General features: G+C 39.6%; 1 protein-coding gene across 1 annotated transcript in view; it reads right to left on the bottom strand.

The window, feature by feature from the left end:
• Positions 1–269: 269 nt before the first annotated feature.
• The window catches only part of dnah9 (dynein, axonemal, heavy chain 9), a 550,870-nt gene continuing 526,248 nt past the window's right edge, over positions 270–24,891 (bottom strand). The window contains exon 69 of the mRNA XM_073025877.1: positions 270–807. Within this exon, the coding sequence (XP_072881978.1) occupies positions 580–807 (228 nt within the window). The 3' untranslated portion in view covers positions 270–579. The remainder of the gene's footprint in view (positions 808–24,891) is intronic.

The following is a 24,891-nucleotide window of genomic DNA, read 5'->3' as shown; positions in this document are numbered from 1 at the left end:
ATACTACAACTTTTATCTTGGCCATACATTCTGAATGTTATCAAATCTTTGATTTGCAGCTTCCTTAATTAAATATTCATACCTGCTTAATTCATGGAAACTTAAAAGTTGTGAAGGTAAAATAGTCAACTGTTCTATCACCAGGGTTTATACCATCCAAGAACCCTCATCTTCACACTTTACATAAACTGGTGCCAACATACTGTGTTGTATTTACTCATTAATTTCACAGTGTAAAATCAGCTGGGAACAAGATCCAAATGTGCATCTTACATATAAAAAGAGAATTAGACATGGCTCTTTATTAGGGAAAAAAAGGCATTTCTGGTGACATGTAACAATACACTTAAAATACACTTCTGCAGCATACTTGTGCATGATTCAAACAGAGATATCAAATTCAGTGCAATGTTTTGACTCTAGTTTCTCTATTAGTGAATTTTTACATTAAAAGAAATTGATTAACTGTTATATTTTTAAAAATCAATTTAATCTTTGTACTAAAATAAGTGATCTGTATTGGATTGTATGAGTATTTTTCTGTCTAGTTATTCTATAAAGAATGTGCAAACTCTTGGGTTAAATCTGCAGGAGGAGTGAAACTCCAGCCAGCACCCATTTGGATGACTTTTCCTTGGTTTTCAAATTAAAAGTCCAGACAAATGTTGGGCCTCGAAGACGTGTTTTATAAACTGGACATGGATACACATTCCGAGTGTCCTGCTTGTCTACAGGAATAGCTTTGATGAAAATCACTGGTATTGTTGGGGTCAGTTCCTTCAAACGAGCATCTGTAATAATTCCAGCCTGTAAAGGATAAAACACAGTTTAAAAAAAAATGCAGCTGAAATACATCACCCTATATAGCAAGTGAATACTGGTATGAGTTAAGTTGGATTTCCTGACAATTAAGTACTTGAATTTGTTTCTTGTTCAACAACCACAGGCACTTAGAGAAGTAGATTCTCATAGACCATTCCCTCCTTAGGTCTTTTCTATATAATTTCCTGTACTACAACAGTGATGACATTTCCAATGCACCAAATTGGCTGTAAGAGCTTTGGGGTGTGCTTGCGTGACACGATGCATTCTTTAAATGAAATTTGAACTTGAATTTGATTTTTTTTTATATGTGATACTCTCTTCAAGAGTACATGATTCTCCACTCCTGAAGGGATGACTTAGATCAAAACTCACAGTATACAGTTTAAGAAGTGATTCTTCACCCAAGTTATAAGCATTTGGTCTGGAAATGGATTGTTCAGTGCTGCGTGTTATGGTTGCTCTAAATAAAGACAGACTTTGTCTGGGATAGAATATTTTGTTAGAATATTTTATTACTGAAATGCAGCAAAACCCGGTCACTACCTGTGGTGAACTACATATACCTGTCTGGACACGCCCCCCCCCCCCCCCCCGCTGACTGCTCCTGTGGCTCCTCCCACACACCCCTGTATAAAGGCGGTTGGAGGCACTGCTCCCCCCTCAGTCTCCAGGATGTTGTGTGGTGGTCTCTTGCAGCTAATAAAAGCCTATTGTTTGCCTCCCGTCTCTGAGAGTTATTGATGGTGCATCACTACCATAGTTTCCAGTTTCACGTGAACCCCTGCATTGCCCACTGGGAACTAAAACTCTTTATTATGCACACATAACAACACACCAAGCCACTGATTGGGTGACACATGACCGGCATCTCAGCAAAGCTGAAACACATGGCATAAAAGGGAAATATTGTAGACATCATTGATATAAAGCTGGTTAATTAACAGACACCAGTAGGTCATGATGAATGGCTGGTTTTCAGATTGTAGGAAGGTGAACAGTGGCATTCCAAGGGAATGACCTAGTCTTAGGCTGCATGAAACAATTTCTAAATTTGCAAATGCCACAGAACTTAGCAGTATTATGGACTGTGAAGACTTTTGTTATAAATTGAATCAGGATATAAATTCACTGGAAGAAAGGATAGATATCTGTCAGATGAAGTTTTATGCAGAGAAATGTGTGCTGATAAGTCTCGATATGAAGAATGAGGACAAACACTATGAGAAGTATTGTTCTTAAAGGACACAGGAATGGGAGTGGGTACTGATGGTGTATGTGCACAAGTGATAAAGTGGCAGGGGAAGGTGAGAAAGTGATTAATAAGGCATAAATAATTCAGGCCTTTACCAATAGAGGCATAGAGTATTAAATTTGAGAAATGATGCTGAACTTTATAGAACACTGGAAAGGCCTTAACTGTAGCATTTTGTTCCATTCTGTTTGCCTCATTATAGGAAGAATGAAAAGGCATCAAGGGGCGACCAAAAAGATTTACAAATAGGATGATTTCTAGAATGAAGGACTATACCCATAAAAATAAATTAGAGGAAGCTGTGTTGTATTCTCTAAAGAAGAGAAGGCTGAGGGGAAATTTGATGGAAGTACGTAAAATAATTCTGAATCTGGAAAGAATGGAGGGTAAGAGGCTGTCCCTGTCAGAGGGCTAAGGCCAAGAGCTCAGAGGAAAGAATGAATGAGAAGGTGAATTGGAGAGTGACATGGAAAAATTCTTCTTTAATATATAAAGCAGCCTACAACCGTGGTAAAAGTAGAATCCTTGAATAAGGAACTGAGTAAATGTATGGTGAGGAAAGATTTACAAGGCTACAGAGAAATGATTAGGGGTTGTGACTAGTGAACGGTTCTGACAGCAAACTAGTAAGGGCACAATGAAATGAATTATTTCTTTTATGCTGTAACTGTTCAGTGAATCAATGAAGGTTGATTTTACCATTTATTTTCTATGCTGACTTATGGATTGCTTTCAAATAGAAACAGCTCCATACAAAGTGTTCAAGCTAATGTGTAGTTGACATAGTTCCTTTTAGAGAGGATTCTAAAATACTACTGCTGTGTATTTCATGTGTGTTATGGCCAAATATGTGCATAAATTCAGTTTGCATTCTGGCTTAGTTGAACCTTTCTGAAATAGTGGTTAACATAGCTGGAGTATTATGGTTAACAGTTTTTGGAAATTCAGCAACTAGGTTTACAAAAATTGCACCAGTTGTATAGGGCTTTAGGTGCAGCAAGTGGATCAACTGTGGCTGCTTCAGTCGAGTAAATAAGGAGAAATTACTTTCAGTGGCAAAGAAACTTAAAACTGATGACAATATTTAAGTTAATTAGCTAAACAATAGAGACAACATCAAGAGAAAATACTAGTACAATGTGTTGTTATGATTTGAAATATAGTTTTAAGTTAGATTCATAATTTCCTGAATAACTTACACTGTTTTTATACAATGATTATTATACTAGTGTGTGTGTAGGCCTCCGTTAATCTTGATAGACCATGGATTTGCACCTTGGAAGTTTCCAGGGCGCAAGCCTGGGCAAGGTTTTTTTTTATGGAAGACCGGCAGTTTCTCAAGCTGCAAGTCTCCCCTCTCCATGCCACCAATGTTGTTCAAGGGAAGAGCATTAGTATTATACTAGTAGGGGTAGGAGGAATGGATAGAAAGATATGATTAAATGGAAGATTCTTTCAGCATGCCAACAGAGTTATAAAAGGCTGTATGAACAACCTTCAAAATAGCTACAATGGCTGAACTGGCAGCAACAGCAGTCAACAGTCTCTAGGTTACCTTCTGGTACCTATGCATAGTACTCAATCATGATATGAGATTTTACTCAGAGCCAGAGGATCTCACATGTTAATTGTACATGTTGACTAAGAGGAGCATCAATGTAATGGTTTACAGGACCCTGGTATGAGAGAACTGGTCATATACTGGGTATCATTCACAATGCCTGTGTTAGGAATAGAGACCTCATTACATGGCCTCACAGTCTGCATTATAACACACTGAACTCAGTGCTGTTTCTGAGGCCACCAAGCTCCTATAAAAAAAGCAAAGAGCATGTGCCCTGAAAGTGCTCTCTACACAGATTACTATTAAACTGCCATCCATAGTGTACAGCACTTCTTCGTAAGGAAGTTGCCAATCTTGTAACATCAGACCATGATGAGAATCCTCTTCTCCAGTAACTCTTGGAAACGAACATGGCCATATTAATAAAAAAGCAGCAGGTTGACCTACTAATTACCAATCATACTGTGTGCATTAATAATTATTGATCAGAATCAAGTTACATTGAGCAGGAAGTGTTTTAATTGAGTTACTTAACATCTGCTTGTTAATGCCTCCAAGTCAATGCATTGAATTTTGGGTTGCTGTAAAGTCTAGATCTAGTCACACCCATTAATTTGCTTGTCATGACATTAAATATAATCTTCCTACTGATTCAGTGTGTAATTACATTACATAACGCACAAACCTCAAGTTAGTTCCATAGGCTTCATACTTCGCAGGAAATCAATTTTCAGTAAACCTTTCCAAAGGAGTGCATTTGGGCATCAGCTAATGGTAGAACTAAATTCTTCAGTGTTACCTTCTCCTCTCAAATAATCTTCCAACACCTTACCATAAAGGTAATATCGATGTGCTTAATACTTTGGAGAGTTTTCAGTGCATCTATAACCTAATAATTTCTTAAAGTGGAGAATGGGGAATTGCAAATTGAGAAATAAACGACACATACATATATACCTGTCAAAAAAAAGTTTTATCAGCCCTTGATGGGGTACTTGCCAGCCATCAGGCAGACTGAGAAAAACGTGTGGCTGTTTGGTAAATCACACATACACATACATGCACACTGATAAGTCTGTGATTACAGAAAATTGGACCCTCTGTTTTAGATATGGGCACAAGAACATGCTCTCAAATCAGTCATCAGCTTCTTCAAACCATGTTGAAATCTCAACAGCTAAAAGATAAAGTCATGGGAGTTCTTAAGATCATGCAGCTGTAAACTTTAGCTCTCATCAATGGCTGCCAAGCTAATGCATCAACAGTTGGCCAACATTCCTGGCCCGTAGGAAATTACATTTATTTCTCCACATCTAAAGTAGCACAATTGAACTGTCAAGGGATGAGACATTGGCATCAGTAGTTCCGAGACTGCAACAGCATATTTTTCTTGAGGCTAACATATTTATATTTCATGGTACATCTCAGCTAGTGCCAATATGATCCAATATTTTTGCGGTGCATGATAACAACCATGATCTGGACTGCACTTAATCAAAGTCAGTTCAAGCAAGTCACATTGCTGGTTCAACGCTGGTCATTCAACTCCATCTTCTGAGCTCAGTCAAGCGAAGAAGACTCCAATTTCTTGCCAAAAGCATGATTATTCAATATGACTTTGGGAATATGCTATAACTCACAGTACTATACGTGTAACTATACCCTCATTTGATAAGATCACTGTATGGCTCCTACAGGGATCACGTGAAACCTCAGTTGTACAAGATAAATTGTATTAATAAGCTCATATGTATATTTTGTGAATGACATACTTAGATTCTGAAATTGTAGAACAAGTAACATGAAAGTAAACTGACCAGCCATGAAAGAAATAATTGCATTTAGGTGAAGCTAATACTGGACAAACTCGGCAGCATCTATGGAGAGAGATATAGAGTTAACGTTCCAGCTTGATGTTGCTTCCTCTGAACTACTATTTCAGATGCCCACTATCTGCTCTATTTGGGTTATGTTATGTATACAATATATTTTACCACTAAAAGCAGCCATTGCCTTGGCAACAACTTTTAACAAGTATAAGCCTGTAGTTCATTAGTCCCTCTATCCGCAACTCCAGAGTGTAAAGGCATCAAAATTAAAATTCAACTTGGAAATCTGCATGAAATGGATAACAATTTCAATATCTTCAGTCATTTGATCAGATCAAAGTATTGCCTATAAATGCCGATTTGTCATTTATCTGTACAGCTTTTTCTGCTCTAATTGGTGTTTGTGCATTACAGTCACTGCAGCCTCACTTGTATCAAGTCAGATCTCTTTATTAAACTATTTTGAGGTTTCCTTAATAGACATTAACAAGCTCACGGAAGCTTATTGTAGAAGCAGAAGAATAACTAAACAACACTTAAATCACAATTTACCTTGCACACAAGAATATCCCTATAATAGCATTTTAGTTCTATTAAAAAAACAATGGCAGGATCTGGAATTAGATAGTATGGCAACAAACTACAGCAGCCATAATTCAAGCTCCCAGAGCAAAACATGAACAGAATTTATATGTGTTGTGCTGGACAAAACTCCATACATAAAGACTGTATAAATATCAATAGGGCATCACAGTGGTGTTGTAGTTATTACAGCTCAAGGTGTTAGAGTTCAGAGTTCAATTTCAGTTCCAGCTGTAAGTAGTTTGTATATTCCTCCCGTGAGTACATGTGTTTCCTCCCACAGTTCAAAGATGTACCGACTAGCAGGTGAATTGGTCATTGTCAATTGTCCTGTGATTAGGCTGAAATTAAATTAGAATGTTACCTGGGTTTCAGCACCTAAGTTACAGAGAAAGGTTAAACAAGTTAGGTCTTTATTCTTTGGAGCATTGAAGGCTGAGGGGGGACTTGATAGAGGTATTTAAAATTACGAGGGGGATAGATAGAGTTGACGTGGATAGGCTTTTTCCATTGAGAGTAGGGGAGATTCAAACAAGAGGACATGAGTTGAGAGTTAAGTGGCAAAAGTTTAGAGGTAACACGAGGGGGAATTTCTTTACTCAGAGAGCGGTAGCTGTGTGGAACGAGCTTCCAGTAGAAGTGGTAGAGGCAGGCTTGATTTTGTCATTTAAAAAAAAATTGGATAGTTATATGGACAGGAAAGGAATGGAGGGTTATGGGCTGAGTGCATGTAGGTGGGACTAGGTAAGAGTAAGCGTTAGGCACTGACTAGAAGGGCCAAGATGGCCTGTTTCCGTGCTGTAATTGTTATATGGTTCTATATGGTTAAATAGGGTAAAATAGGTGGGTTGCTAGGCAGTGAAGCTCTCTGAAGATTTGTTTTATTTATGTTAAGATATTTTCAAAATCTCCTTACTGTTTGTTACCCATTGGGGCAGAGTACTAAAAATGATGGTGAGATTTAAAGGGTTAATGGTCAAATAAATATAAGCCATACATACATTTTGGTATAGTCCCCTACAACTAATTAGTATCCTTCTATCAACTGAGGCTAAATCCTGCCAGTGTAACACATCAAAGCCAATTTATGCATCACAGTTGGTAGACAGACAGCCGTTTCTGAGGCCATTTAAGCTAGCCTGTTACTCAAGTGATGTATCTTCATGATTTAAGCAAATGGGAAGGTGATGGAGACGAAATATAATTAGAAGTATTTTTCATTGAAATGTATCGGTTATGGTTCCTGATGTATATCTTTTTGGCTCGGTGAAACATTTTGAAGATGATCTACAGAGTTAGCTTGGCTGCCTTGAAAGATCAATATTCCCGATGTCACTTTGGCAGGAACAATTTATGTATACTTTAAAGATTTTGCCCAAGGACAGTACTGTACAAAAGTTTAAGGCACGTATTTATAACTCGGGTGCTAAGACTTTTGCACATTACTGCAGCAATTTTATGTATTTCAGTGCACTCCTGTCGCGAAAATAAACAAATTTCATAACATACGAGAGTGATGATAAACCGGATTCTGATATGGGTTTTTATCGTGGACTGAGAGTGGGAAGGGAGCAGGGAGAGGGAACATCATGGTTGGGAAAAAGGGAGGGGAGAGCTCATAAGAATCTAACTGCAAACAGAGTTAGAAAAGCAAAAATGGTAAAAAGACTCATCTAAAATGTGCTTATCTGAGTGTGCGCAGTATCAGCAACATTAGAAATGAATTGGCACTGTAGAAATAAATTGGTATGATCTGAAAGACATATGGTTCCAACGAATTTGATGTTACAGGGGGAAAGGAAAACATGACAAGTACGCAGGGTAGATTTGTTAATAAAAGATGAGATCAGTACTCTATTGTGAAATGTTGCTTGTTCAGCTGATCAAGATATAGAGACTCCTTCTGGGTCTAAATAAGAAACAGCCAGGGAAAGAAGTCACTGCTAGGAGCAATCTATAACCCCCTAAATGTAGCTACTGTGTAGCATAGAGTATAAATCAATACATAATGTGAGTTTGAAAGAAGGATATTGCCATAATAATGGACATCTTTAATCTTCATATAGATTGAACTATCAAATTGACGAAGATAGCCTTGAGGATAACCTCGGTGTGTTCGGGGAGTTTCTAAGGATCCAGCCAGGGAATATTTTGTTTTATTTGATAATCTCTTAATTAATTGTCTCTTAAATGATTTTCTAGTTTTCATATTCTGTTTGAAAGTGAAAAACTGTGTTGGAAACTGGATTTATAGACTTAAATAAAGGCAATTGCAGAGCTGAGCACAATGAATTTTGAAAATATATTAAAATGCAAACATAATTTTACTCAACAGCAAAGCAGGTTCAATGCCGTTTAAACTTATCTATCTTCTTGTGTACTTGTCATTTTGCAGATTTTGCAGTGAGGTTTCATTGTAGATGAATTTTGCACAATTGTTAGTGTTACTTGTTGAGAATTGTGCCCTTGAGAAAAGTACTGGGTAGAAAGAAAAATCTGCCAGATATTCACGATGGATTTCTTAACATGTGTTAACCTATCCAGAAATGTGTGTAAAATTGCTCTCTTGTATTAAACTGATTTTCAACTGCATGGCATTGATTTTATTTGGTGGTATAAATAACATTCAGGGCCAATATCTCACTGATGTAGGTCAAAAGATGTCAGTTTGAAAAGGGTATGAAGTATGAGACATTGTGAGCTCCAGTCTAAAATTCCTATTGCAAATAAAATGCTGAAAAGGAAGATTTAGTGTCAGGCAGGGCACAGAAACAGGCCTCTTAGCCCATTATGTTCAAGATAACCTCCAATTCATCAATAATGATCCCAATTGTGAGTCTTCTATGCTTTGGAATTTCAAGGGCTCTCTATAACCCTCTTCCAATAGTATATTACATATTGAAAATATATTTCTTATGTATGGTGAGAGGATCTGCATGCATATTTATCCAGTATTTCAACATGGGGTGGTGCATTTGCCCAGCTGGTAGGGCTAATGTCTCGAAGTACCAGTAACCCAGCTTCAAACCTGATTCTGAGTACTGTCTATGAGGAATTTACAAGCTCTCTTTGTGACTACCAGTGCTTTGGTTTCTCCTTTCTCCTGCATCCCAAAGATATGCAAGTTAGTAGACTGTTGTAAATCATCTTTAATTTGTAGGTGATTTGCCAAATCTTGGCGAATACAAAATGGGACAAATGTAGGCTTAGTGTAAATGCGTGCTTGGTGGTCAGTGTCACCTCAATCAAGTCTGTTTTCATGCTGCATCTTCTGATAACTCAATGACTATCATATTCCAGTATGTGGACAAACTAAATGTCAACACCCTTGCAACCAAGGAACTGAAATCTTTGATCACCTGCTTCTAGGATATGTGGTAGTTTCAGAGTTTTTTTCAAATTAATATATAAGATCATTTAAATCTGTTGAATTATTTTGCAACTTATGTTCTTGTAAAATCTATTTAATAAAATTGCAGGTTAAGTTTTAAAAGTCAGATTATTTAAATTTGTTTTATGATCGATGCAGTCTAATTTGAGTGAGATAATCTAGTCCTTTCTTGCCCAATTGATGACAACCCGGGGGGAGACAACACTGCATTGGACTATAAATATTCAAATCACAAGTTGGAATCAGTACATAGAGGAATTATTTTAATACTTTTTTTAAATTGTCATGCTAAAAAAGTCTGACAAAAGACAACTCCTGGAAAAGTGTTCACTGACTGGAAAACAGGTGCAACACCAACTCCATGCTGCCTACTATTTTGGTGACTTCAGTATCATTGCTTTCTGCAGGAATTGCTCTCTCCATGGTTCCCTTGTCCATTCATCCCTCCCTACTACCTCCCAGCACTTATCTCTACAAGTGACCTAAGTGCTATCCTTGCCCAAACACCTCCTCCCTCATCTCCATTCAGGGCCCCAGGTAGTTCTTCCAGGTGACACAACACTTCACCTGCAAATTTGCTGGGGTTGCCTATTGTGTCCAGTGTGCCTGATGCAGCATTCTCTACATTGGTGAGACCATCATAAATTGGGGAACTGCTTTGCTGAGCACCTCTGCATCATCGGCCACAAGCCGGACTTCCTGGTGGCCAAATATTTTAATTCCCATTCCTATTCTGACATGTCAGTCCATGGCCTCCTCTTCTGCCAAGATGAGGCCATCCTCAGGGTGGAGGAGAAACATCTTATATTCCGGCTGGGTGTCTTCCAACTTGATGGCATGAATATTGATTTCTTCTTCTGGTAAATAAATTCCCCCCCCCCCCCACTCCCTATCTGACCTCTTCTCACCTGCTTGTTACTTTCCACTGGGCCCCCTCCTCCTTCCCTTTCCTCACTGGTCCACTCTCCTTTCCGATCAGATTCCTTCTTCTCCAACCCTTAGCCTTTCTCACCCACCTGGCTTCATCTATCACCTTCAAGCCTTTTTCCGCTTCCCCCAACTTTTTTATTCTGGCATCTTCTCCCTTCGTTCTCAAGCTGAAGAAGGGTCTCAGCCCAAACTGTTGACTATCTATTCATTTCAATAGATACTGCCTGACCTGCTGAGTTCCTCCAGCATTTTGTGTGTGATACCTTGCTGAGCAAGCCATGGGAGGAGCATAATGCTTAGAGACATCCAGAAAGTTGGAAACACTAAATAACAGCACAACTTGGGAGAGGTATGGGCAACAAGGGTTTCAAGGTAATGGAGTCTTTAGTGGAATGACTAGACCAGGATGCTTCCCAGGCAGACAGCAATAGAAATAAATGGTGAATAGGTCAGATATAAAACTCCAAGCAAACAAATAAAACTTTAAGAGTAAAATTCCTTGATCATTATTAGCTGGTCAAATTGAATGAATAATCTCAAAATGCCATATTCAACCAAAAGCTCTTATAGCCCCATCAATTTTCCCACAATAATTCCCATCAATAGGACTCCAACCAAACATTCGCATCCTTCACTTATCCTCTCTCCCCTGACACAGTGTAAACATGAGGCATGTCATTCACAATACATTCAGATTTGCCAGTACAATATTGTAATCAAATCAATAAGGGCTGGGGCTTGTGACTGAGGGCACAGTAAACCACATTGCTAATAAGGAGATTCTGGGAGAACAGCATCAAAGAACGAAGCCAAACCATAATTGTGGATAAATGAAATTACGTAAATAAAAGAGAAAAAACAAAATATAGAAACGTGATTTCTGAAATCTAACTATTTTACCAAAACTGTTGCAGTTTGCAAAATGTTTACTACAACATTCTGAAAAAAAAAATACTTGAGGCAATGTTGAAGGTTTACTGTGGGGAAGAAAAAACTAAAAGGTTGAGTGATTTTTTTAAAAAGGCAGATGTTCCCGTCCTCTCGAAAGCAACTTCCCTGAGGTCATGTTTCCAGACAGATTTCCTTACCATCATGCTCAATCGCCACTTCACATCAGCTTCGTTTTGAAATTCCTCAAGTTCACATACATGGTATTATGCCTAACGAGAATAAAATCTGGTAGGGTGCCTTAGCAGGGTCACTAATTTAAAATTTCTTGCATCTCAGTTTGCCTGGACCAGCTCTGTCAAAGTATCCTTTCAAAGAATCAGTTAATGAAATGGAAAGAACTGTGTTCTCAATAAACATCAGCCAACCTGAATACTGCAGTACTGTACCCCCAGGTTACGCGTGACAGATCTTTTCCCATCTGTATGTATCTTGGTGATGTAGTGACAGTTCCACATTCCTTGCATCATTACATTACCTATATTTTACTTTCATCTCAGAAAAAGCCAAGAAATGAAACCTATCAAAGCAACGGAGATAAGAAAGAATGACATTGAAGACACCTACTCACTTGATTTCAGTCTGTCAGTCAGCAACTCTCAGGTTTAATTCAAAGAACAGCATGAAGTTGGGATCCATACATTGTGAGACACCAAACAAAAGTGTCCTACAGTCATGTCAGTGAGAAGGGACAATGCCAGTTCACTTGAGATAGAGAATGCACATTTAGTTGAGTAATTAGTTGGCTTCATTAAATCATGTTCCAAAGGCATGAATGATGAACTGCTTGGTGAAACGTTTCCTAAGCACTAGGGCACAGTTTTGGACTTTGTCCAGAGCTTGGAGATCATCACCTCCACCATGAACATTGCATTAATACCACTCACACACTTATAAATTCTACTGTGACATACAGTCTATTGGCCAATTTGTCTTTCATTGCATTCACACAACATCCAAGTGAAAACTTAGACTCCTGTCGTTATAAGCCAAGGATCAATGCACGTTACCTGGGTTTGCTGAAGGGGAATACAGTGACTCCACAAAATACAAATCGGCTGTATGAATTACAACTTTTGTCCACGTCTGTCAGTAGACTTGCTGACAGTCAGCCAGTCTGAACTACTACCACTCATGCAGAGAGGGTGCAAATTACAGATACTCCTTCTAGGCCCAGACACTCAAGGTAACATCCTCAGCCAGCTTCAAAGACTTCTAGCAGCCTTCACAACTCAGTGCAGCAACTATTGTGGCAACCACATGAAGGAGCACAGAGGAACAGAGAAGGCAGCCATTTGAATTATGTGCGAGAATAATTGTTTTTTTTACATGATTTATGTTATGAAATTAGCTTGGAATGTTTATTTCCTGGGCAAGCATGTGTTGTCAGTGATATAGACATTGTGGACATTGTGGAACTGCAGAGAAGCTGAAAATTAAGGTTGCTGATTAAGGTTGTGAGCAAGTTAATCACAGAATGTGGTGTACCAAGGGATTATTGAGGCTGCTTCCCCCGCCCCCACCACCTTTCTTCATCTTGTTGCTGTTTGATGGTGACACACACTGTTCTATTCACTCTCCTGAAACTTTCCCCAACAGGGGAAAATTAGTTGCAGGAATCGCTGAGTCAGTTTTGCATAGTAGCACAACTACCATTGTATCTACTCTTGTGTATCAAATACTTGAGCTGCATTTTCAGCAAGTAGACTTGGGTGCCCTGTGGACATGTTTTGGTTTGCTCTGATGGTTGAGAGGCATCTTGCATAGAAAGGTGCCACAGAGTGAGGTAACCATGACAGTTGCCGGTATACTGGCACTGAACCGCATGGTTCACTAGAATCAATCACCAGCTACATACCAAAGAACTGGAATGCCTGTCAGTTTTAGTATGAGACAGAAATTACATTTGGCAATTGCAAAAAAAAAACCCACTGTGGATTATGGTAATAACACTGTCTGCTATGAAATGTTATGTGATTTCTCCACTTACTAATGATTGGGAATGTTAGCTTTTTGAAAAGCAGCTAGAGGTATCTGCCTTTAAAAAATAATGTCACAAACAGCAAGAAATTATGAATATCTCTAGCTCCATCCTGGAAGTATTATAATTTACTGTAATAGTTACTTTGATAGCTGAAGGCAATGCAGTCCTTGCCCTATTATGAGGCAGCATATGTTATTCAAATTTAGACCACTATCAGAAACATCCTTTCCAAATCCACTCCATTTAGGCCTTTCAATATTTGATAGGTTTCAATGAGATCCCCTCCTTATTCTTCTAAACTCCAGTGAGTACAGGCCTAGAGCTAACAAATGCTCTTCACACATAGATAGATAGATAGATAGATAGATAGATAGATAGATAGATAGATAGATAGATAGATAGATAGATAGATAGATAGATAGATAGATAGATAGATAGATAGATACTTTATTCATCCCCATGGGGAAATTCAACATTTTTTCCAATGTCCCATACACTTACTGTAGCAAAACTAATTACATACAATACTTATCTCAGTATAAATATGATATGCATCTAAAATCACCCTCTCAAAAAGCATTAATAAATAGCTTTTAAAAAGTTCTTAAATAGTTTACTAAAATACATTGAATGATAACTTAAGCTCAGTCCTAACCCCGGCACTTTAACATATCTTACCCCTGGCGGTTGAATTGTAAAGCCGAATGGCATTGGGGAGTAATGATCTCTTCATCCTGTCTGAGGAGCATTGCATCGATAGCAACCTGCCGCTGAAGCTGCTTCTCTGTCTCTGGATGGTGCTATGCAGAGGATGTTCAGGGTTTTCCATGATTGACCGTAGCCTACTCAGCACCCTTCACTCTGCTACCGATGTCATACTCTCCAGTTCTGTGCCCACGACAGAGCCCGCCTTCCTTACCAGCTTATTAAGACGTGAGGCGTCCCTCTTCTTAATGCTGCCTCCCCAACACGCCACCACAAAGAAGAGGGCGCTCTCCACAACTGACCTATAGAACATCTTCAGCATCTCACTACAAACACTGAATGACGCCAACCTTCTAAGGAAGTACAGTCGACTCTGTGCCTTCCTGCACAAGGCACAGGAATTAACCCTTTCATTCTCTGAATCATTCTTGTGAACCTCTGATGGATCCTCACTAATGCCATGACATCTTTTCTTGGATAAGGAGCCCAAAACTGTTCACAATACTCTAAGGGCAGTCAGACCAATGCCTAATAAAGCCTCAGCATTACATCCTTGCTCTTAAATTCTAGTCCTCTCAAGATGAATGCTAACATTACATTTGCCTTCCTTACCATTGATAAACTTCAAGTTAACCTTTAGCGAATCCTACATGGAGACATCCAAGTCCCTTGGCATCGCTGATTTTTAATTTTCTCCCAGTTTAAGAAATAGTCTACAGCTTTATTCCTTCTACCAAAATGCATGACCATACATTTCCCTACACCATGTTCTATCTGCCGCTTCTTTGTCCATTCTCCCTATCTGTCTGAATCCTTCTGTAGACTCCCTACTTTCTCAACACTACCTACCGCTCTGTATCATCCGTAAACTTGGCCACAAAGCCATCAATTCCGTCATCCAAATCATTGGCACAGAACGTGAAAAGAAGTGGTCGGAACACCAACCCTGGCAAAATTCCAGCAGATTTGTCATGTTGATCATTTGTCATCGGATCTAGGTTAGTAAATTCACTGCACAGCTCATAATTAATCGAAGCTCACATTTTATTGTTTTTGCACAAACAATGCAACTTTGTTGACCCCAGGTCAACAACTTAAAACATGAATTCTACTGTTCCCTCTATCAATACTCACCACTCCACTTGTTCAATTTATAACACTGCATTGGCCAGGGGATTTACCCTTTCTTCTGCCAGCCCCCAGCAAGGGGAGTTTATCCTAGTGATGGTGATTCTCCAGAGTTATCACTGCTACTGCAATCAAAGCATCCACTTTGATATTCAGTTCTTATCAATTCAAATGTAGCATTTCAGTGTAATTCAGTGTAGGTCATGTGTCTGACCTTTAACACCTTTTTATTGGCTCTACTTCAGGCCAGCATCCATTAATGCCCTCTTCCCAGCAAGTGACAATTGCTAATTCATGGCTCTTTGTTCTCAATCAGCAACGAGGTTGATACATGCAAAACAAATATTTACTCCAACAGTGGAAAACCTGCATGTTTTATCCAACCAAAGAACATTTCACAAATAACTTCTTATTTGGAAATTATCTCTAGTCTAGCACTTTAAGTATCATTGTGTCTTCTTTCAAGCAAAGCAACTTCATTCACAAAATGGAAAGCATAAAACAGTTCCACAAAATGACAGCCTCTATGTCCAAGCACAAAGACAATTGATCTGTCTGCTTCTACTGTCCTTGGCCCACTTGACTTTTTCTTCCATATTTTAAATCCGCCATTGACACCAGTCAGGCAAGATTTCCCCATAGGGAAACTATGCTAACTTCGGCCTGCTTTATCATGTACATCAAAACCTCATTGTTAGTAAAGGACTTCCACATTTTCCCAACCACTGAAGTCAGGCTAAACGACCTATACTTTCTTTACTTCTACCTCCCTCCCTTCTTAAAAGTGGAATGACATTTGCAATTTTCCAGTCCTCTGTAACCATTCCAGAATGCAGTGATTCTTGAAAGATTATTACTAAGGCCTCCACCATCTCTTCAGCTACCTTTTTCAGAACCCTGAGGTGCAGTGCATCTGGTCCAGATGACTTACTTACCTTCAGATTTTTCAGCTTTCCATGCACCTTAGTAAAGCAACCATTCTCATTTCTGTCCCTCCCCCAGACACTCTCAAATTTCTGGCGTACTGCTAGTGTCTTCCACAGTGCAGAATGATGATGAATATTTATTAAGTTAGTCCGCCATTCCTTTGTCCCCTATAACTACCTCTCTGGCATCATTTTCCAGTGGTCCAATATTCACTCTTGACTCTTTTTCTCTTTATATATCTGAAAAGAATTTTGGTATCCTCTTTTAAATCATTGGCTAGCTTACCATTTTTCATCTTTTCTCTCCTTATTTTTTTTTTAGTTGCCTTCAGTTGGTTTTTGAAAACTTCCCAATCCTCTAATTTCCCACAATTTTTTGCCATATTATATGCCCACTCTTCTGCTTTAATGTTGCCGTTGTTGGCCACGATTGCATCGCCCTCCCTTGAGAATACATTTTCATCTCTGGGATGTACTGTATCTATTCTGTGCCCTCTGAATTGCCCCTAGAAACTCCAGCCATTGCTGTTCTACTGTCATAAACTCTCTCTCTTGGAATCCAGCACCAACCTGATTTTCCCAATCTATCTGCATATTGAAATCCCCCATGGCTATAGTAACATTGCCCTTTTTTACATGACTTTTATATCTCCCATTGTAATTTGTACCTCATGTCCTGCCTGCTGTTAGGAGAACTGTATATAATTCCCATTAAGGTATTTTTACACTTGCAGTTTCTTAACTCTACCCACTAGTCTACATCTTCCAATCCTATGTCACCTCTTTCTAAAGATTTGATGTATTTTTTTATTAACAGCGCCACTCCAGCCCTCTGACTCCCTGCCTGTACTTTCGATACAATGTGTATCCTTAAATGTTAAGCTCCCATCTATGATCTTATTTCAACCACAGCTCAGTAATGCCCACAAAGGGCATATGTACAAAGTTAAGGGAAGGAAGTTTAGGGGAGACATCAGGGGTAAGATTTTTACACTGAGGGTTGTGGGTGCCTGGAATGACTTGCCAGGGATGGTGATGGAGGCTAAAACATTAGGGGTATTTAAGAGCCTCTTGGATGAAAGAAAAATAGAGGGTTAAGGGGTGGTGTGGGTTTAGTACTTTTTTAAAGTAATATATGGGTCGGCACAACATCGAGGGCTGAAGAACCTGCACTGTGCTGTAGTGTTCTAGTGTCCTAACTGTCAATCTCTAACTGCACTATAAGAACATCTACTTTACTCTGTATACTGCATGCATTCAAATATAACATCTTCAGTCCTGTATTCATCACCAGTTTTGATTTTGCTACATGTTATTCTTCAACTTGACCTACTGACTGCAATTGTGCCCTATCATCTGCCTGTCCTTCCTCAGAGTCACACTACACACTGCATCTACTTGCATACTAACTACCCCATCCTGAGCCCTATCACCCCAGTTCACATGCCCTTGCCAAATTAGTTTAAAACCTTCCCTACAGCCTCTAGCAAAGCTGCCAGCAAGGATACTGGTCTGCCTTGGCTCAGGTGTAACCCATCCTTTTTGTACAGGTCTTACCTTGCCCAGTAGAGACCCCAGGAATCTGAAACCCAGCCTTCTGCACCTGTTCCTCAGCCACACATTCATCTGCCAAATCATCCTATTCTTACCCTTACTGGTGCGTGGCATAGACAGCAATCTACAAATTACTAACCTGGATGTTCTGCTTTTCAGCTTTCTACCCAACTACCTATATTCTCCCTTTTCCTATATATGTTGCTGCTACCAACATGTACCATGACTTCTGGCTGCTCATCCTCCATCTTTAAAATGCTGTGGATCTGATCCCTGACCCTGGCACCTGGGAGGCAACATGACATCCGGATGTCTCTTTCACGTCCATAGAATCTCCTGTTCACTTTTCTAACTATGGAATCCCCTGTCACTACTGCACTCCCCTTCGCCCTGCCACACTTCCCTTCTGAACCACAGAGTCTCATGGGTGCTGTTTCCCTCAGTAGGTTCTCTCCCCCAACAGTATCCAAAGCAGTGTACCGTTCTTCTTATTGAGGGGAATAGCCACGGGGGTATTCTGCACCTCTTTCTGGCTGCTTATTCCCTTTCCCCCGCCTGTCACACAGGTACTTGCCTCCTGTAACTTAGGGGTGACTATCTCTCTGTAGCTCCTATCTGTCACCTCTTCATTCTCCTGTATGAGCTGTATGAGAGAGGAGGTGCAGCGGCTAATGGACCGGTGCAGAGCCAACAACCTGTCTCTGAATGTGAACAAAACAAAAGAGATGGTTGTTGACTTCAGGAGGACACGGAGCAACCACTCCCCGCTGAACATCGACGGCTCCTCAGTAGAGATCGTTACGAGCACCAAATTTCTTGGTGTTCACCTGGCGGAGAATCTCACCTGGTCCCTCAACACCAGCTCCATAGCAAAGAAAGCCCAGCAGCGTCTCTTACTTTCTGCGAAGGCTGAGGAAAGTCCATCTCCCACCCCTCATTCTATAGGGGTTGTATTGAGAGTATCCTGAGCAGCTGCATTACTGCCTGGTTTGGAAATTGCACCATCTCGGATCACAAGACCCTGCAGCGGATAGTGAGGTCAGCTGAGAAGATCATCGGGGTCTCTCTTCCCGCCATCACGGACATTTACACTACACGCTGTATCCGCAAAGCAAACAGCGTTATGAGGGACCCCATGCTCCCCTCATACAATCTCTTCTTCCTCCTGCCGTTTGGGAAAAGGCACCAAAGCATTCAGGCTCTCACGACCAGACTATGTAACAGTTTCTTCCCCTAAGCTATCAGACTCCTCAATACCCAGAGCCTGGACTGACACCTTACTGCCCTATTGTCCTGTTTATTATTTATTGTATTGCCTGCACTGTTTTGTGCACTTTATGCAGTCCTGTGTAGGTCTGTAGTCTAGTTGATTTTTTTCTCTCTGTGTTGTTTTTTATGTAGTTCAGTCTAGTTTTTGTACTGTGTCATGTAACACCATGGTCCTGAAAAACGTCTCATTTTTACTACGTACTGTACAGATGGTCAAAAGACAATAAAAGTGACTTGACTTGACTTGGAAGTCATTGAGCTGCAGCTCGAGTTCCTTAATGCAGTCGTTACTGAGCTTCAGCATAATGCATTTTGTGCAGATGTAGTGATTAGAGAAACTGGAGAGTTCCCACATCTCTCAGAAAAAATATACCACTTACTCTTGACCCATTCTCAGCACAGTAGCTATGTACTAATAGAAAAAGAAAGAGAAAAAAAACTTACTAGGAACTTACTTAGAGCCTGCTTGTGCTTTCCCAAGTCTGTTCTCGTCCAAGCCTTCCACTCTAACATTGGCCTGTTGCAACAATGGCCGCTCCAAAAGAATGATCGCTTCAGTTACTGCCTCCCTTCTTTTTATTGGCTCAAATAAAACTCAATCCCTTGAGAGTTGTTCTTTTCAAATGGCTCCCCCCAGCTACGATCTCTCTCCCTCATTTGCTACTTTAAATCTATGGAAGGTTTTAATGAGTGTGCCCTTGCTGAATCTTATTGTCCCTTACAGTACTTCAGATAAGGAACTGATGCTGAAAATCATGGTTTATTTTTAAGTTGTGAGATTCCTTCTCTCCAATCCTCTTAAAAAATATGTCGGCTGTATGCCCTGTGCTCCTTGTACTGCAAGAGTATACTGTTCATTATAGATCCGTGTCTGGGAGCATATCTTTAAGTCAGCAAAATGTTTTCTAGTACTGGCTGCACTAATTGTACACTTCCACAGTTAAAACAACTTAATTTTGAAGCTAAAGCATCAGAAGAAAATAGTGGAATCATGTCATGCTTAATAGGCCAAGAATTTCAGCAATGGTAATATCAGGAATGGCTCGGGTTCCCACTCACGATCATTTCTGACACCACACAAACTTGTGCAGCAGCAAGATTATAGAGAGGCTAATCAATAATGTACTGCAGAAAAATCTGCTGATACACATGCAGGTGCCATGTTACTAGAAATGTAGGCTGCATTCAAATTGCCTTCATTATTCAAACTGCAGAGCTTTCAACCAATCCCACATGAGAAACTGTCCCATAAATGTCAGCCATTCTTCCTTTGATGTGATCTGAGCATTTTTTAATGCCAAAGGTGACCTACTAAGATAATTATTTCTTTCAAAATGGCACACAACTATCTCTCAGGGAGGTTTAAGTCAGATCTAATACAACAAATTACAACTGGCTAATCAATTGGGTGGATAAAAAGAAAATGAAACTTAACATTAAGAAGCCTGCATTTTAGAGTGTTCCTGTTGACAAAGCTTTTCTTTTCTCACATCTACCTACCTTCACTGTCCACTCCTTTTCTGCTTCCACTTGCCAAATGTGTCCCTGTTTTGGTATACATTCATATTAGTTGGTTTATTTTCTTTGTTGTTTTGATGGAAGGTGACACGTCCTCCACCTTTGTTACATACTAGACATCAGAAGCAGATGGGATCAAAAGCTGATAGTTTGATCCATGAATGATACACAATTATGGGAAGATTATCACAGTCTCATAGCAGTCAAAACAAATTATTTGAAAATCTTTTACAAATCTTTTCTGCTTTATCTGATTATATAACTATGCATCAATCCAGATACCAGTTTAGCCCTATTATACTGTAAAGCAACTTAAAGACATGTCACCTTTTAAAGAAAGTAACCATTCTTACAGCTTTTATAAAGGTTCATTTCAAATTGATGCAGATGTTTGGAGGGAGGTGGGTTGTATTATGTAAATCCTGTGCGCAGGTGCTCATGGGCCAGATCCTCTGACTAGAGGGGTGAAATATCAGCTTGTTACCTGGCATGTTCACCAGACAAACTGCTCTCTTTAACATCAAGTACAAGTCATAATCTGCCATTAATTTGAAATAATGAAGTCAGGGTCAAAATGACCTTTATCCAGCCCTTGCAGTATTTTGCTTTTGCACAATATTAGCATCAACCAGTTGTACTGCATCGCAATGTGCAGGTCAGCAGGCGATCAGTGCACTGTTGCATTAAGCAAAGGATTACAGATCAAATTAACATGTTATCTAGCAGCTAACAGTCACAGAAACCCGTGAAACATTGAATGCCTATAAATAGCAGCAAATCGTGTACTTACAAATAAAACAGCCCTGAGGGTCCACATAGAAAACTATTAAAAATTCACTTGCAAAGTACATAAAATGTTGTTCCTCTGCCAAACTATATATTTAAATTGTTTATAAACTTTCAATCTGGATCTTATGCCAGGAGTACTGTGAAAGAAATTGCATCAGCAGAGTTCACAGGCCAGAGGGCCAACATTATACAGGCCATAAGCAACCATTTACTATAACTTCAGTTATTCCTGTCAGTGGCTTCCATAGGCAGTATGTTGAGAGGAGATGGAAGTACAATAAAGTACTTACATCACTGAAGAGCACCTTTTGGAAGAATAAGTCTTCAAATTTACAGGCAGCATTTATAGGGAGGGGTTGTTGCCATGAATAATTAGTAGTAGATACGCCAAGCATTGGCAAAACGTCCAGCAGTCCAGCAAGGAGTTCTGGATTTACAGTGCCGCCAGAATTGCTATCAAAGGTGTCAAAGATGGTGAAGAATCAGGATACAGGAGGGAAATTGAAAATTTGGCTGAGTGGTGTCATAACAACAACCTCTCACTCAATGTCAGCAAGACCAAGGAACTGACTGTAGACTTCAGGAGAGGGAAGCCAGTGGTCAATGAGCCATTACTCATCGGAGGATCAGAGGTGGAAAGGGTCAGTAACTTTAAATTCCTGAGTGACACTACCTCAGAGGACCTGTTCTGGACCCATCATACAAATGTAATTGCAAAGAAAGCACAACAGCACCTCTTCGTCCTCAGGAGTCTGCAGAGATTCGGCATGATATCAAAAACCTGGATAAACTTCAATAGGTGTGTAGTGGAAAACGTACTAACTGTCTGCATTACAGCCTGGCATGGGAACACCAATGCCCTTGAGCGGAAAATCCTACAAAAGGAACTCGTCCAAGTGCATCACAAATAAAACCCTCCCAACCATTGAGCATATCTACATTAAACATTGTCATAGAAAAGTAGCATCCACCATCAAATATCCTCACCACCTGGGCCATGCTCTTTTCTTGCTGCCAGCATCTGGTAGAGGGTACAAGAGCCTCAGGACTCACACCATCAGGTTCAAGATCTCACCTTAAGGACTCCTTATCTTGTTACTTCATACTCTCATTATTTATTGCTATTTGTTATATTTGCATTTGCACAGTTTGTTGTCTTCCATGCTCTTGCTCTATTGTTGATCCTGTTTACAGGTACTGTTCTATAGATTTGCCGAATATGACTGCAGGAAAAAGAATCTCAGTATCATATGCAGTGAAATGCATGTAGTCTGATAATATATTTTACTTTGAACTTTGCTGCACCAGTGAATGCTGTGGCTATCATTCAATTAAGATTTAGTTCACAAGAAGCAAGCTAGAGAACTCAAATGCTGGTGACTATTTTGTTTCTCGACTGTTTATAAGTTTCCAGCCACTGTTAAGGAGACATAATAGATCCAGCATTTTGCTAAGAAAGTGGCAAGTAGGATTACTATAAATAAATACCCATATGTAAGTAAGCAATTGAATATTCTTGTTATTCTAGCATGGAGCACAAATACTGCTATTGAAATAGATGAATACTGACATGTTTTCCCTTACTCCCAATGTATTTTGCACCTATTTTAAACATGCAACATAAACATCGAGAAGGAACAGGGGTACAAGACAAGATCTGAACAGGACAAGATATATAACTATCATGGCTTGTGTTGTAACATGGGCACAGGTTAGTGAAGCCTCAGGGTACACTTATCATCAAGAGAAATAAACATGGAAGAACTTTGAGGTACACAGCCAAAAAGACTTACAAACATCAATTGAAGTAGGAAGAAACAAGCAAGAAGAATATGAGAAGGAAGAAATGGGAACTTCTGGAAAAAAATGGGAAAGGAACAAGTAATCAATAAAATCTCTTTTTACTCTGAAACTGGCACTTTAATTGGCACCCTATACTTGATTACGGGCTGGCCTGTGGTGTAGTGGCATCAGCACTGGACTTCGAGGCGGATGATCCTGAGTTTGAATCTGGCCGGGTCCCAAGTTGGGCAGCAACAAAATCTGTGCAGAAGAAAGGCCTGGCAATCTACTTCCTTATCTTGGCAGAAAAACCCTGTGGACAACTATATTATCCATAGGGTCACCACGAGTCAATGACGACTTGACAGCACTCAATAACAACAGCAACTCTATTATACAAGTACAATACATTGACATCTTAACTAAGAAAGCTTATACGTGCCAAAGAAGGAATGCAGAGAAGAGGTATTGTATTGACAGGGTTGGTTGGTTTGCCACATGAGTGAATAGACTGGGACCGGATTACTTCATAATTTAGAAGAATGAAGGGGGATCTTATACAATCTTACATAATCCTTAAAGTGTCTGACAGGCTGGCAGCAAGAAGGATGTCTCCCTGGCTCAGTTGTCCAAGGCCAGGTACAGTTTGAGAATAAGAGATTGGTGGTATAGTATATTGTTAAGGAGAAAATCTTTTGGTACCCTCTACCTGGCCAGTTCTGAAGCTTGGCCATTGTATTCATTCTGGACATTAAGGGAATCAAAGGATATATAGAATGTGTTTAAAATGATGTTGAGATAGATAACCTATTATTTTTATGAAAGGCTCCAAGGGCCTGATGACTTATCATTACTTTATTATGTTCTTAAGTCACAAAAAGAAAAAGTTGAATTTAACTGGATTTTAACTAATTGAAACAGCTTAAAATTGGAAAGAACCAAAAGATAGAGGAGCAGAATTAAGTCATTTGGCTCATCATGTCAGCTCCACCATTAAATCAGGGCTAAACTTTTATGACCCTATACACCTGACTTGTCCTTAAACCCATTACCAACCAAGAAACCATCAACCTCAGTCTGAAACACAGTCAATGACTTGACGTCCACACCCCCTCTGTGGCAATGAATTATATGGATACCCCACTCTCTGGCTGAACACTTCAACATTTGTGTCAGTTTATATTGTACTCAGGTGGTCAGAGTGGAAAAGGGAACTGTCCATACTGAATGCCTATCTGACTTTAGGATTATTGCATGTATGTGGAGAAAGTGAAAATGATCTTCCCTTTCCATTTAACTGAGCTTGAAAATGCCCCGACATACGGATACGAGGTACTGATTGATGAAAATGTTTTTCAAATCCACAGGACGCAAGAAGACTTAGCAATAAATGAATGATGTAATATGATGCTATCTGGAAGCAGATTTGCATAACATATTTTGGTTTCATAGGCAGTGTCAAAAGGCTAATAATTACTTAGACCAATTTTCACAATTGAACCATCTGATACAATCTACTGATGCCTCTGCAAAACATTCAAATGTTCAGGTTTTAAGCAATGTAGTCATTAATCAGGATGTCTCACATTGGAAGATTTTTCTGTTTAAGTAAGTTAAATGGAGTAAACTGGACCAGGGAAAGAAACAGAATCAAGCTGAAAGGAAGGACATTGCTTCCAGAAACTGCTTCATCTGCTGTTGAATGTATGCTGAATCATTTCCGCACCTACTGGCCCCCTCGTTATACAGAACACTTTCTGGCTAATAGTAGGTCAGATTTGTATTTGCAGAGGTAAACTCAGTAGTACCTGGAGATGGGAATAATACCCTGGGCAGAAACCAGGAACTTCTTTGCAAAACAAGCTCATTTGTCTTAAGCTGTGATTGGAAAAAAACAGATCCACTTCCAGGCTCC

This window comes from Hemitrygon akajei, chromosome 22, assembly GCF_048418815.1.
Source record: "Hemitrygon akajei chromosome 22, sHemAka1.3, whole genome shotgun sequence".
In the NCBI taxonomy this organism is placed as follows: domain Eukaryota; kingdom Metazoa; phylum Chordata; class Chondrichthyes; order Myliobatiformes; family Dasyatidae; genus Hemitrygon; species Hemitrygon akajei.
Note: the sequence above shows the minus strand (reverse complement) of the source record. Positions and strands in the feature narration are given on the sequence as shown.